The sequence below is a fragment of the Cebus imitator genome, unplaced genomic scaffold (assembly GCF_001604975.1).
Source record: "Cebus imitator isolate Cc_AM_T3 unplaced genomic scaffold, Cebus_imitator-1.0 Scaffold231, whole genome shotgun sequence".
Classification (NCBI taxonomy): domain Eukaryota; kingdom Metazoa; phylum Chordata; class Mammalia; order Primates; family Cebidae; genus Cebus; species Cebus imitator.
The window spans coordinates 1,069,613-1,085,711 of NW_016107546.1; the positions used below are offsets into that span (position 1 = coordinate 1,069,613).

At 38.1% G+C, this 16,099-nt stretch overlaps 1 protein-coding gene across 5 annotated transcripts in view; it reads left to right on the forward strand.

Annotated features, from left to right (window-relative positions):
* Positions 1-16,099, forward strand: part of FIG4 (FIG4 phosphoinositide 5-phosphatase) — a 134,766-nt gene that overhangs the window by 90,883 nt on the left and 27,784 nt on the right. For all 5 annotated transcript variants that reach the window (XR_001816099.2, XM_017497419.2, XM_037727440.1 and 2 more), the window contains 6 exons: positions 3,689-3,747; positions 5,056-5,203; positions 8,224-8,307; positions 9,283-9,478; positions 10,457-10,539; positions 14,420-14,506. Coding sequence is in view for 4 of the 5 variants with exons in the window: in XM_017497419.2 (XP_017352908.1) it covers positions 3,689-3,747; positions 5,056-5,203; positions 8,224-8,307; positions 9,283-9,478; positions 10,457-10,539; positions 14,420-14,506 (657 nt within the window). In the remaining variant the exon portion in view is untranslated. The remainder of the gene's footprint in view (positions 1-3,688; positions 3,748-5,055; positions 5,204-8,223; positions 8,308-9,282; positions 9,479-10,456; positions 10,540-14,419; positions 14,507-16,099) is intronic.

Below are 16,099 nucleotides of genomic sequence, written 5' to 3' on the forward strand. Positions count from 1 at the left end.
TCTGGCTAATTTTTGTATTTTTATTATAGATGGGGCTTCACCATCTTGGCCAGGCTGGTCGTCAGCACTGACTTCGTGATCCACCTGCCTTGGCCTCCCAAGGTGTTGGAATTACAGGTGTGAGCCACCACTCCTGGCCAGAACTCCTAAGTCTTTTTAGCATGTGCTGCTGCTGCTCTGCCACATTTGTACCATTCCTGTAATTTTTTGGTTTTTTTGAGACGAAGTATTACTCTGTCGCCTAGGCTGGAGTGCAGTGGCGTGATCTCAGCTCACTGCAACCTCCACCTCCTGGGTTCAAGCAATTCTTCTGCCTCAGCCTCCCAAGTAGCTGGGATTACAGGTGCCCACCACCACGCCCAGCTAATTTTTGTATTTTTATTACAGATGGGGCTTCACCATCTTAGCCAGGCTGGTCTTGAACTCCTGACCTCATGATCCACCTGCCTTGGCCTCCCAAAGTGCTGGGATTATAGGTGTGAGCCATCGCAGCCAGCCAGAACTGCTAAGTCTTTTTAGCATGTGCCACTGCTGCTCTGCCATATCTGTACCATTCTTGTCATGTTATATATGCTTTGCCTACTTCCAAAAATAGTATTCAAATGTGTATCCTTTAATGAATACTTCTAACTTTGTAGTTTCTTCAGATTTAATCAGGTGGCCATCTTGATCCTAATATATACTTAATGAAAATTGTTGACTACAGTAGGGTAAATGACAGAGCCTGTTGGTTTCTATCCACAGACAACTCCTTCCATATAACATTGTTCGGTGCTTTTGGTTGTCATCATTTAAACAGCTATAAGTTCACTTAACTATACTGTTGTCCTGCCCACATTTCTCCATCTTGTACACAAATATTGATTGCTTTGCTGACATTTATGAATGTTTCAGAGGGTTCCAAAGTTAGCTAGGGAAATTAAAGACAGTCTTTAAAATTTTTCCCTAACCTTCCTATGGAACTGAGATCTCTTCATACTAGGAACTGAAAAAGCAAAGAGAATCTGACTCACTGGCTTTTTGTATGCAAAGGAAGAAGTGGCGCTCACTTACAGTCTCCTGTTTTCTGATCTCTCGTCCCAAAGCAAGTTTCTGACCCAGTCCAGTATTCTTCCTCTGGATAAATGTACCTGGTAGTGGAGGTGATAAAGATTCCCCTATCCTGGGCTTAGTTGTCTTAGATGCTCTGATCTTCCATCCATTTTAGCTTTTCTTTCCCAAGGCAGATATTTCTCATGGGCTTCTTTGCTTCTGAGACTCACCCAAAAGACTTGGAAACTTTTAAAAGTGTTGTTAAATTGCTTCATATTGCTAAGGGAAATACAATTTAGTAATTTTTTTAAGAAGTGTATGGCCTGGTCTTAAATCACAAATACATGATCATCTTTTAATTCTTGTTCACCACAAGAATTCTGAGTTAAAATGCATTTTTTATAATGTCTACTTCTTCTTCCTAGACAAGCCGATTGTAAGCAATGTTCTTTAGGGAATTTCTAATGTACTCATAACTTCTCTACTTTCTTCCTCTGCCACGGTTAGATCATCAGAGAATTAGATTTACTCAGATGCATGCATACATCCCTCTTAAACAGTTAGCACATGTCTTTTTCATTCCTCTGATCTGACAGTCTGATTTTCCTATCAGGAAAGGAAATGATATTAGCCTAGTGTGGCTTGTTTTGTGAATATATGTGAATTCAGAGAACGCATCAGCCATCTTTTTAGGTCACTTACAACATGTCTCTATCTCATACTTGATTATGTTATCTTGGTGGGATCAACATCAGTTGTTGATGTCTGGGTTTGGAATCTGTCATCCTCTCAGTTCTGAGCATCAAGACTCCTCTTATCCTCAGCAACATGGCCCATGTTTGCCTATGTAACAAATGCGCATATTCTGCACATGCACCCCAGAACTTAATAAAAGTTGAGGAAAAGTAAATAAATAAATAAATTCTGCTAAGTGTAAAAAAATAAAGACTGCATTTACTCATTTCCAGTATCAGCTCCATGTTTCACTGTTCCTTAAAGAGTATTGATCTCAGGTATAGCAGGACACTGGCCTGCTTGTAGAGATGCTTAGCGCTTCCTTCTGTCTTCTGGGTTGTACACAGTTCCCTCTTATCTTGTGTTTTTTATCTTTCAGTTGTGAAAACTTGTTATGGCTAGGGAGGATAGAAACAGTGCTGGAATTAAGTAGCTCTACTTTCTCTGTCATTTTCAGCGTGGCGCTTTCAGCACGTAGAGCAGTGTCTGACACATAGCAGGTGTTTAATAAATGTGGAATGACTGAATGAATTCTTCACAAGCAGCAGCCTTATCCTTGCTCTGTTCTTTTCATATTCAAAGCCTCGTTATTGAAAAGGGGTTGGAAGGCCTGCCCCTTTGGTTTTGCTGAGGAGCTTGTCTTAGATGCAGAATCTCAGGCCCCACCTACTGAATCATCTGCCTTTTAACAAGGTCCCAAAGTGATTCACATGCACATTGAATTTTGAGTAGCACTGCTGTAAAGCATAACTTCAGTCTAAAACAAAACTTTAAGAACCTTTCCTATTAGAACAGTGATTCGCCCTGCACAATTCATTAGGCTTCATATTCCTTTTTTCATCATTAGTGGTTGCATATTTCTGCTTGCCATCTCTAGGAGAGTTCCCAATGTTGCCAATTTCATTTGGATACTTTCCCATTGCTTCCTAATCAGGATTATTCAAGACTGTAATTTCAGCATTATATTTTTAGAAAGTCTTTCATTTATATTAAATTCTCTTTTTAGCAATTTTTGGCTATAGGCTCTTTTTTAAATCTTTAGAAATCTGGTTTTTAAAAAATTATTGATATACTGTTTCACATTCTCCTTGCTAATTCTCATGAGCTTTGACATACAGCACTTTTCCTCTAAATATTCATTTCATTAGAATTTGATTGAGAATTAAATTAGGTGTTCAGGGAGAAGGCCCCTTAGGATTCTTTCAGATTCTCTGCTTATAGCAGATGAGCCTTCTAGCAGAAATCCAAACAGATGACATTCTTTACTCTTACTCTAGCCTCTGTAATCAAGTAGTGTATATTTACAGTTAGAGAATAGCAGGACTTGTACTGCTTTGTAAGGGAACTTGTTCGTTAGGACTGTCCCATTTATTCCCTAATGATTTTGCTTAACTGTTTTAACTATACACACAGATGTATACACATACAGCAGAGTAGATTCTGACTATCAGATAACTACACAAAAGGGAATCCTGGTTGTAGGATGTGGGTCAAGGTCCCACTGCTCACCTGGTGGCAGAGTAAGTCACTGTAGGCACAGTCCCTGGGAGAAGTTAACAGCAGTTCATAGAGTCAGCTTATTACATGCTAATCCTTTTTAGCTGAAAGTAAGTAACATCAGAGCTTCTTGACTGTCAGGTGTATTCATGGCATTTTTGCAGACCTGTGACATTATTTATTTAAATAATTGCCCAGTTGCAGATCTGTGACATAGTTGAAGGAAGAAGGGTTGGGAAGGGAATGACCATGTTGAAAACTTACTGCATCAAAAGTTTTACAAACATGTTTTAAAAAGAAAAAAATTAACTTTGAAGTAGGAGGAAACATGTTAGTATAGACCATATAAATTATTTTATCCAGTAAAGTATAGAAAACCAACACTTACATTCGGTTCATCTTTTAAAAAATTTTTATTTTATAGTTATACTTACTGGTGGACCCCAGAGGTGATAAAGCATTTACCATTGCCATATGATGAAGGTAGGTAACTGTTTGTGTTTTAGTTTTTACACTAACATATTTTTGGAATTATACCTAAATGAACTTGAAACATTAAATCCTTTGCACATGGTATTTTATAGAAAGAAATGATTATGTTGCTGCTTTAGTAGATAGGGGATTGTATAACATCTCCTGGCTTCTTAAAGAACAGTAATTATATTATACTTCTTTTTATCTATGTAGGCCAATGCCTTGTATTGTGTTTTACAATTATGTATGTTTCTCAAATATTTAGTCAATAAAATATGATCTATCAGCTCATCACTTTAAATTAGTACTGCTTATATTTCTACATATTTTGGGGGAATGTGGAGGAAATAAGGACCCATTCACAAGGAGAACTTAAAAATGTTTTCTTTGTGCTATGCAGTGGAGAAAGGTACAGATATATGTATAACGGTACATTTAGCCACATTTAATTTAAATTTTTAAATAATTTAGTCACATTTAAATTAAGTTTTATTAATTTGTCAGAGAGCTAGGAAAAATTCTATATTAAAGGAATACCCTCAAGTGTATAATACATTAAAATGTTGTTTCCAAATTTAAATAATTGCCCAATTTTAAGTACAGTTAGTTCTGCCTCTGTTACTAATTCCCCTGCTCTTGGGCAAGCTCGTTTTCCACTTGGTAAAGGGTTACTAGCAAAATCTTCTGCAAATCTGGTACGCTTCAGTTGAGGACTCCATCTAGTCATGATTCATCATCCCAACTTTGGGTAGGGAAGCCCATAAACAAAGATCACAAAGAATCTTTGGTTCTTATTAAGTTATAAATTCATTTTGGAAGGTATTTGTAACTTGAAATTCTGGGCAAAATTATTAGTCATATTGCCAAGAAGGTTTAGTTGTTTTGGGAGAAGGGAAAGGGTTTTCACTATCTAACACTGGCTATTAACAGAATTTGAAATATAAAGGGAAACTTTGGGGAAAAGCTGTATAATTTTTAGCTAAAATGCAGAGGGCATTTGTTTAAGAGCAAAAAGGAATTTAAAGAGGCCCCTCTAAGTAACTTCCTGCTCCCACTGGACTTCCTGAGGCCTTCCTGCCTCCTTAGAGCTGGTTGAACTCAGCTTTTCATTGCATTTTCTCTGCATCCATCTCATCTCTTTTCTAACTGTGTAAGTGTCGGAGGCAGGAGTTCAGCCTGTTCAGGACTGTATCCCCTACAGCACTGTCTGTGAACACAGCTTATCACAGCACTGTCTGTGAACACAGTTGATATTATGGAAATATTTGCTTGATGTAATCTCAGACTTTTAGAGTAACATGCAGGTATCTCTCTCAGTTATCTGTGCTGCGAACTTAAAGAAGTTGATAGTGAAGACATTCCACAAATATGAAGAAGAGATTGATATCCATAATGAGTTCTTTCGGCCATATGAGTTGAGCAGTTTTGATGATACCTTTTGCTTGGCTATGACAAGCTCAGCACGGTATGTTGTGGGTACTCCGATACTGTATGTATGTGGGAACTGTAGTTTTCCTAGTTTGTATATGTATATCTGTCTTTACCAGAAATCCATTCTGCAGGCCTTCTGTCAGGTGGGTAGTCAGCCTTTGTTTGAACAGTCCCCTCCTGTGATGGGGAGCCCACTACTTTAAGAGGCAGCCCCTTCTATTGTTCTCTTGACAGTTGGAGTCGATTTCTCCCCTTTGATAGGTTGAAATCTGCCTCCCATTAGCCCTTGTTTGCCATTTGGAATAAACTCAGTTTTTTTCATTGGACATAGAAATTGAGAGTTGACGTAAATTAGTGGGAAAAACATCATCTTTGGTACTAGAAAGGCTAGGATGTGAATCTTGGTTCAGCTACTTCCTGTGTGATCTTGAGAAAATTTTCCAGCTTACCTGAGCCTTATTTTCTTAATCTCTCTCTTTCTCTTTCTCTTCCCACCTCCCCACACACACATTTCCCCCAGGTACCTTTGTAGTACCATGTACAGGCAAGTGACTAATAAATGGTAGCTATTATTACTATTTTTATTAGTCACAGGACAAATCTAGTTCCTCTTCAGTCTGACAGCCTCCAGATATTTGAGGAAGCAATATTAATTTCTTCAGTGTAAATATCCTTCATTTTTTCTTCCATAACTTATGTGGCATGGTTTCTCTATCCTAGTTGCTCACCTTTGGACATATTCCATGTTCTGTATCTCTTTTAGCATTTGATGGGACCCTTTAGGAAAAATTGTGGGACCAGAATAAGAAAAGTGAGCAAAGAAAATTACTTATTATATTTTTACTAAAATTTAAATTTTTGTATTTCACATTTTCTTCAGATGTAGTATTTATATGCTTATACTTTATGTGATACATGTAGAAACATATTCTGTGGTTTTGTTTCCTGGAAATCACTCTAAATTTTGCTTCAGTTTCAGATAGGAATAGTTTGAAATTCTTACTTGCTTGATTTTTCAAGTAAACTTGTTAATGTTTAGCAGTTTTAACTATAAGACCTTTGACATTTCTAGAAGTTTTCAACTCAGCAAAATATAAATGACATTATGTATATGTGTTTATATATGTATAAACTCTGACTTCACATCTTTGATAGGTTCTTGGAAACTGACTTTAAGTGAAATGAGGTTGAAAAAAAATGACATTATTTAAGGACCTGCTACACTGTTTCACTTGAAGTCGCAGTTTCCAAGAACTTATCAATGACATTGAGGATTTATAATTGTATTTGTAATGGCTTGTTCTATAAAGTCACTTCAAACACTGAATTAATAAATACTGATTTGCTCCTAAGGGAAATACAGGATTAGATTCCTGAGAGCCTCTGGCCACATTCTATTTGTCAACCAATAAGTAAATAACCTAGTTTTGTGTGTATTTTTGTTTAAAGACATAAACATATTTAATATACAATCAGTCCCTGTTTTAGAATGATTCAACTTATGATTTTTCAGCTTGACAGTGGTGCAAAAGTTACATGCATCAGGTAGAAACTGTACTTCGAGTTTTGAATTTTGATTCAAAATTCTTTGTAATAACTTTACTATAAAACAGGCTTTGTGTTAGATGATTTGCACAACTATGGGCTAATGTAAATGTCCTGAGCACGTTTAAGGTAGGCTACACAAAGCTATGATGTGCAGTAGGTTAGGTGTACTAAATACATTTTCAAGTTGCTATGGGTTTGTCAGGATATAACCCCCATCCTAAGTTGAGGAGCATCTGTATATTGTTGATTTATTAACATAACACTCACGGCCAACAGCACCGTAACTCATCCCTGAATGAAGTTTATCTAACACACATGTTTTCTCTGTCAGGTGCATCACCGCTTTCTTGTGCTTAGAAACACTAGACAGCTTCAGCATTATGTGTAGTGGCCATCTTAAATAGCAAGATCACCCAAAAAAGAACCAAAAATGTGAAAAACATGGTGTTAAATAGACTGTGAAAAAGACAGTTATGATACAAGAGCAGAAATTAAGACGCAAAGTTCCCCTTGTTCAGCCTCAGCTGAGAAATTCAGTTTTTACCACTCTGTGCATGCACATGTCTGCAAATGACTGTGAAAGTATCATGAAGATTGATTTGGGGGTTACAGATATACACACTAGGGAGTAAACAAACTCACAAACATGGAATCTACCAGTGAAAAAGATCAATCGTATGTATTCAAAAAGAAATAAAAAATTAAGCCAGTTACATCTTTAAAACATTTTCAAACTGTTAAAATAGTGATTTTAGGCCAGATTCAAGATTACTTTCTTTTCCTTCAAATAATGTGATATTCAGTCACACACTTGGAGCAATGTCCTTGCCAGAAGCCAGGAGTCTTATCCAGCAGAAATCCTGGAACTGTTGCCTTTTTGGCATCTACTATGGAATCTGGTCTGACTTTAGCAGTAATGGTGAGGTGGCCCTTGCATAATGTGGAAGAAGCTTTAGCTTATCTCAGTAAGTGGTAAATTAAGAGAGTTTCTATTTAAAGTGTTCCAACAGTGTTTTAATGAATTAACCTTAGCCTAATGAGGTAGTTGTTGGTATTTCAGTTCATAGCACTGTTTTTTTGATCATAATGTCTACCTCCTTAGGTGGCATAACTTAAAAATGTTATCCACGTAACTGAACAGCTTAGTGTTTTGTCATTGGCCTTTAGGAATTTAAATTTTACCTGAGAACTAATCATGATATATAACCAGATTAACCAGATGGTATACATCTTAGCAGATGTCAACACTGTTTCAGTAGATGAGATTTTAAATTCAAAACTACTGGGCCTCATGATCATAGAGAATTCACAATTAAGACTGATAATATTGAAATTACCTAGTGCTGTTAATTCACGTTTTATGTCCCTGAGCAGTTGCCTTGGTATATATAATATGTAACTCCTAGAGTTAAGAAGGAATATTATAAGAGTGTGAACTGAGATGGAAGCCAATATCACCTGGATGGACAGTAATTCATATGTAATTGTTTTTTCACTTTTCTTTAGTGACTTTATGCCTAAGACTGTTGGAATTGATCCAAGTCCATTTACTGTGCGTAAACCAGATGAAACTGGAAAATCAGTATTGGGGTAAGATTTGTGTGTAGATTGTATGTAGAACGAAACTTTAAAGATTTGTGTAAAAGAATAGTACTTGCATATGATGATTTCCACCAAAAACTAATAATTTCAGGTCACATAATTATTTATAGCAGTGGAATCTCTAAGGTGTTCAATACTGAAAGTAGAATTTATGGGAGTTTCAGCGATACTATACATTTTATTGTTTTAAATTGGGAATATACAGATGACATAAAGGCAGGTGACAGATATTATGTCTTATAAATAACTCAGCATTATCTGTTTCCCAACATGAAATAGTTAAGTAAAATTTTGTATTTATTGCATTTATTTTGTTGGCATCCTCAATAACAAAAAATCAAATATATCCTGATACAGAACTTAGTAGATTTTTCTGTGTATTACTATAACATTAATCTGAGGGAGACTTTTATTCAGTCCAGTAAAGAAGAAGACGTATTGTGTTTGCATCTAGTAACACAATAAAATTTCAAATATAGTTTATGTTCATCAGTTGTTCATTATTTGGATACACTATGATAGATAAAAAATTTATAGGAGGGAGAGAAATAGACATAGGTTTGGCTACCCACATTTTCTTGGAGCTTTTATGAGTTACAGCTAATTTTAGTAATATCCCAAACATACAGTCTTCTATAATTGTACTGTAAGTTTTGAGAATATTGATATCAATTACCAAAGGAAGGCATGGTAACCAAGTGGTGAGAAGATTTTTTCACACTCTGCAAGTAATTTTCCTTTATTTTTTGAATTTATGACAGGGCTTATATTCATATAACGTCAGTGCATGGACATGGAAAAATACGAAGCCTTTCCCTGTAGCACAACCTGAATCCAGAAACTAGTGTCACTCAGTCGTTTTTTTATGCTTCACTAGGCCTAAGGCTTTGGGACAGAGTGATAGACAGTGAGTGTTGAGGGTTATTTTAAAGATGCTTCACATTCATATTATTCTTTTAAAAGAAACAAAAGCAATAGAGAAGAAGCCGTATTACAGCGGAAAACGGCAGCCAGTGCCCCGCCGCCCCCCAGCGAGGAGGCTATGTCCAGCAGCTCTGAGGATGACTCTGGGACTGATCGGGAAGAGGAGGGCTCTGTGTCTCAGCGCTCCACTCCCGTGAAGATGACCGACTCGGGAGATAGCGCCAAAGTGACCGAGGTGCGGGGGAGGGAAGCTTATGGGATCCAGCCTGAGGCCCTGAAAAAAAAAGGCTGAGAGCAAGAAAATGTCGCATTATCTCACTGCGGGGTTTGAGGCACTGCATAAGATGAATACATTTAGCATAGACATGATTTTATTTCATTTCGAAATAAAATTAGTGTTTTTGCTGGCATGTGTAATGGTGAATTTCTTACCCTTTCAGACCTTTGAAGTGAATACTGGCCCTCTTTGATCAGCTATCCACTTGAGGTCCATTGATTCTCTTACTGGGCACATTGTTGGAACACAGGATTTAGACATGGCCTTTACAATCTTTGAATGGCCCCAATGGGAAATTCATCCTGTTCAATTCAATATTACTAATAGATTGCGGGGAAAAAATAGAAATCAGCAACAAAAGAACCAAATCTAGCTTTGGGTAAATTTGATTTCTAGAAATATCCCAAACTCATTTAGAAGTAGATACAGCAAATAAAAATGTGATAGTAGGATCTGAATTCATATTCCAGGAGTTGGCAAACTACGATGTATTGGCCAAATCCAGCCTGATGCCTTTTTTCGTAAATAAAATTACGTTGGAACCCAGCCATGCCTGTTGGCTTACTTATTGTATGTGACTACTTTTGTACTGTAACAGCAGAGCTGAGTATTTGCCACAGAGACAGCATAACCAAAAAACGCTTAAAATATTTACTATCTGGCCTTTTACAGGATAAGGTTACCAACTCCTGCCTTATACAAAAACAGCTAGTAATTATTTAGCAGCTTTTTTAAATCCTAGAATAAACTATTTTTAGCAGAAACGGAAGTCAGATTTTTAAAAAAACATTAACTAAGAAGTTTAATGAACAGGTTAAAGAAACATTGTGATTGCTTTTGTGGCAAAATTCACAGTTTTGTTTTCCTTTGGAAATTACTGATATTTTAGATGTTTAAAAATTCTGCCTGGTTCTTTTTTTTTTTCTTTAACCCCAGAATGTGGCCCAACCCATGAAAGAGCTATATGGAATTAACCTCTCAGATGGCCTCTCAGAAGAAGATTTCTCCATTTATTCAAGGTAAGATACTTTCATATAGGCATTAAAGATAAATGAGTATTTATTATAACGTTTTACAGTAACTTATATCTAGTGTAACTTTTTGTATGTATTTTTTTTTGGAGATGGAGTCTCACTCTGTCACCCAGGCTGGAGTGCAGTGGTGTCATCTTGGCTCACTGCAACTTCTGCCTCCCAGGTTCAGGCGATTCTCCTGTCTCAGCCTCCCAAGTAGCTGGGATTACAGGTGCACACCACCACACCTGGCTAATTTTTTGTATTTTAGTAGAGACGCGGTTTCACCGTGTTGCCCAGGCTAGTCTTGAACTCCTGAGGTCAGGCAATCCGCCCTCCTTGGCCTCCCAAAGTGCTAGGATTACATGCGTGAGCCATCGCACCCTGCTTAGTATACTTTTAAGAAATGAAAATGGTCAACAGTACAGAAGAAAATGAATTCCACTTAAAATGTAGTTTCAGCACTGAAGCAGTCAAATTCTGAAACATTGATTTATATTTGGAGTTAAAGCGCTAAATGCCTGAGACTCTGCCCCTCAGTGACAAAAATTTATGATGCATGCAAGTATCGGCACTACTCATATGCAAACTACAAACCAAAGTACCAGTACATTCCTGCATTTCTAAATCCACAAGATCAAAGTCCCTTCTCACAAAATAAATCTGGGATATTGACAAATGAGGACCTTGTATTGCTTTAGGCCCTAGTTGCTGGTGGAAGTGGTGGCTGAGGAGGAAAAAGAAAACAGTGATAATAGGGTGTCAATTCACAATGTTATAGGCCTTTATTAGGCAGATCTAGTTGAAAGGAGGGGATACTCATAAGGTATTCCCTGAAACATGTACATAATTTTGTATGTATATGTGTCCTTTTGAGAAGATACAGTTACCAGATTCTCAAAAGAACCCTTCATTCAGAAATCCCCGAGAACCTGATGAGAACATTGCAAACGCCTCTTCAGCCTAATACATGGATTTAGAAGACCTGGTTATTGCATATGAATACAATTCCACTTATACAGATTTGTAAATGTGTGTGTAAAATGTAAATTGTGTAATATAAAATGAGCACCGATCTTCAGTTCTTTTTAAATAAGGGCATTTCATTTACAGTATCTATTGAATTAGATACTGTCAGCTTTTTGTTTCAAATTAAGAAAAATTATAATATATAAAATATAAAATGCACAGCATTTCTTGACTGCCAAAGCAGCTCCTATAACTTGCACTCTTTTGAATATGCATCATTTTCTGACTATAAGCCAATTTAGTCATCAGAGCACAGCCACATCCTCCTCATTCTGACACACAAACACACAGTACTTATTCATCATGGCTGTCAGAACTCTGTAGCGAAGCTCTGTAGTAGTTGAAGTGGGCCTTTACAAACTGTGTGGTCTGAAGAATGAATTAACTGAAGCTAGTGATTGAGTAATATGACTTTGTTTATTGCAGAGGGCATGAGTGTGTATGCCAAGGATTGAAGGGGTTACTTCAAGGGAGGGAGGAACCCACATCCTGAATAATACCTCCTTTCATTTGTATAACACTTTACACTATTTGGTTTGTTCTTTAGACAATTCTGTAGTAGATTAAAAGGATATTATCCCCTTTTGTATGCTAACAGTACAGCAAGTAAAGCCATTTAATGCCTTATCCAGGAGTCATATCCTGTGTTTCTGGGTACTGTGTGATTTTAGGCTGTTCCCTCCTTTTTGTCCTCTTGATCATAATCAGCTGCCACTGCTCAGGATGCAGACCTCGGGGGAAGGGGAGAAACCATATCCTGTGTTTCTGGGTACTGTGTGATTTTAGGCTGTTCCCTCCTTTTTGTTCTCTTGATCATAGTCAGCTGCCTCTGCTCATAATGCAGACCTGAGGGGAAGGGGAGAAACAGGGGGCTGGCCCTGTCTGTGAGTACCCCTTCCTGTGGGCACACTGGCCTTACGAGGCTTTTCCCTCTCTGCGTTGCCTGCCCCAGAACATCTCCCCTCTCCATCTGCCATGGGCATTGCAGTAGGCAGAGGAATCCTCCTTCCATCAGTATCTGTCAGGTAACTGCCAGAGGATAACCAAGGGATATTCAGGGACTGGCACCGACTTTTGGCTCAAATAGGCCCTGGGGCTTTCTTAGTGCCTCCTTTGATCCAAAGGGCAGAGTTTCAGGGCAGGGCTAGAACCCGGGTAGTTCTGTACTGAATTGGCAGGTGCCCCTGCCACCCCATTTCTGCACTCAGTTGGGTGGTTATGTTTGTGCACATAGTAGACAGTGAGCTAGCCTGGCTTGCATATAACAGCTCCCACCTGACCTATCACAGAACACCATGGAGAAGGGAAGCCACACAGCTAGGAGTGGTTTTTGCAGCAGCCTGTCTTCCAGCTTCCCATTCTGCCTGTTTTTCCTACACTGGACCTTGCCCACCTTTGGACTACTAAGGATTTCTCGGTTTCGTAGTTTTATTCTAATTGCTGAGCCCTACTGTCTATGTCTTCCTTTTCCCTCATCTTTTCTAGTATCTTTGGTTTGCTATTTGACCAGACCTGAAAGCTTTCTCCATACTTCCTTGAAGCTTCATACACTTGCCAGTTTTTAAAAAACCCTGGCAGTGATTGCACACCTGATTTGGGAAGTGTAAAGTTCTATACAAATAATCAGTACTACGTGGCATTCTTCCCAAAAAATGGATCAAAATGTTTCACTTGCTGAAGATAAAAGTTGGATAAAAGCAAGCTGTTTGAAAATTTTTCAGTAGCACTGTAATGATACAATAATTGGTAGTTTCTGTAACACTTTCTTGACCTTTAAAAAAGTTAATGAAAAACAAATGATAAACTTTTCCATAGTCTTCAAAGGAAAATATTTTTAAATAGTTAAAAAAATGGAAAGGAAATCAGTTCTTTTATCCTTCCCTGTAACCTCCCATGGGCACATTAGGACAAAACCGCAAAACTGCATCCCTGAAGGAAAGACAGATCCATGCAGTCCAAGCAGGCTTCCAGCAGATATGTGCTCCAGAAAGCTGGAGGTGGAGAGGCTATCCTCTCCACCTGCTGAGCTGGCCCAGGCCACTCCCTCTGGCTCTTAGCTCAAAGCCTGCCTTAGTGCTGTTCCAAGTCTTCTGGTAAGCGCTGTTCAAGACCTTTGAGAAGAGGCCCTATGGCCATAGTGCTCATCAGTGGGCATCCCCAGTCTTGGTTGAAAGCATTCCTCTTCACATGTTATGCACTTATATGTATTTGGTATTATTTGTATATGGGAAATTTAAAAATACTTGATAAATTATTATAAATTATAGAAAAGACTAAAAAAAAAAAGAAAAGAAACTTCCTTTTCAATGTGTTTAGAGTACTTGATGGGGGGATTTTTGTGGTCTGGAGGAAACTGAGTTCGTGGCCTGTTCTCAGCAGTGTCTCTGCTTCAGGTGGTGGATCCCCAGCCTGAACCTGACCTTTCCATGTCACTTGTCTCACTGCTAGCACCACTCTGCATGCTTTCACATGCATCCTGCATTCCACACATTAGATATGTGTCACCCTTAGATGTACAAGGCTCTGCAAGATCATCTTCCTGGCTTCAGGAACATTTGTGTTCAAGTTCTGCACCATGTTTAAATTAATATAAGTTCAGTGGTGTGCACATTTGATTTCATTTTATCCATGATTATGGCTTATATTTTAAGCAGAATCCCTTTTTCTACTTTTAACAAGCCCACTCTAAAATCATACAAAGTCTTATGTTACATAGGGTACTCTTAGGTGCTTTTCTGAAATAAACACACTACTGTCATTTGAACGCTTATACCATTTTATGTAATCTAATTAATTAATTAGAATTAATTGCAAGTACTCCTTTCTTTGGCTTACTCTTATCCATTGTAACTTGTAGATTTGTTCAGCTGGGGCAGAGTCAACATAAACAAGACAAGAATAGCCAGCAGCCCTGTTCCAGGTGCTCAGATGGAGTTATAAAACTGTAAGTACCAAATTAGACCTTTAAAGAAATCTTTGTAGTCATGCCATTCATAGGGCTTTCTTTAAAGACTTAAGAAAAAGATTCACTCTTGTCACCAAATTAGTATAAGCACTGAAGTATCTCCTTGTGATACCTTACTCGAGAAAAACTGGGTCTCTGTGGGATAGGGAAGAGGTTGACAGCCGTGGTGGTTCTGAAATATATCTTTGGAGGTGGGATTGGCATTGGTGGAGGCTTCCGACCTGAACTCTGCCCTCCACTGTGTAGAAGTGGGATGGTGAAAGAGCTCTGATCCTGGAGACATGCTCAAGTTCAATACAAGAGCTTTGAGGATATGGATAGATTTGTCTCTTCTAGCTATGACTCCTCATCAGTTTTAATAACTTGCTATAAGTTAAACAGGTGTTTTGTGAAATCTTAAATAAACAGAAATATGTTCAAATCATACTACTCCCCAGTTTTTTACCTTGAGCAAATAACTGCTATGGATTCAGTTTCCTCATCTGCAAAAGAGAATAATAGCACCTACTTTGTAGGAAAGTGATGAGACTCAAATGAAATAATGCACACAAAGTGCTTAGAGTAGTGTCTAGAATCCATTCTCAAATAGTTGTGATCACCATCATCATCCTCTTCTTCATATTCATCGTTATTGCCTGCTTGTTGGGGCCTAACAAAGCAGAGGGTTGTGACCAGAAGAGGCTCCCTGATGTCATATGCTCAGTTGAGTTGCTTCTATAAAATGAGTTGTTGTGGAAATTCAGTGAGGTAGTATATGTGAGGCATCTAGCTCAGTGTCTGGCATACATTTGACATTTAGTAAATGTTCTCTTCCTTTAGACCAACTTTATCAGTTTCATCAATTAATCGTTTATTTGAATAGGCATTGATTGCCTAACTTCTCTGTATCTCACATCTGCAGGTTCTTAATTGATGGCTCAGAGGCTATTACAGTAGTCCAGGCAAAAGCCTTTTAGAGAGTAGTGGCTGTGAGGATTTTGAGAATGATGGATCTGAAAAATATCTAGCTGGTGAAATGGACAGAACTTGGATCCTGACTCACAGAGTGGGGAAGAGGAGGGTATTATTAAGAACGACCCTTAGGTTTTTTGGTTTGTGTAACAATTTTGATTCATTCATTAATTCATTCACCTACTCATTCAGCATGTAGGTATTGAGTATGTCTGTGTTAGTACCATTCAAAGCTGCCATTCACTGAGGTCAGGAGCACTACAGGAGGACCTGATTTGCCTTTAATGTAGCATCAAAGTGGAGGAGTTTAGGAGGCAGTTGGATCAACCTATCTGGAACTCAGAAGAGAGCCTGGGCTGGGGATGTAAATGTTCATGAGTCATAATGAAAGCCACCAGTTAAGAATAAGTCTGCCTAGGAAGAGAGACTACAGTGAGAACAGTCTACAGCTGATCTTGGCAGGGATCTGAGTCTAATGGCTGAGACAGCGACATAGAAAACCCTACAAGGGAAACAGAGATGGCTAATCTGAGAAGTGGAAGGAACCCCAGACCGTATTTTATCACAGCCTTCAAAAATGTTTTTTATCCCTTCTTTCTCTCCCCAACACTATTTTTTCTT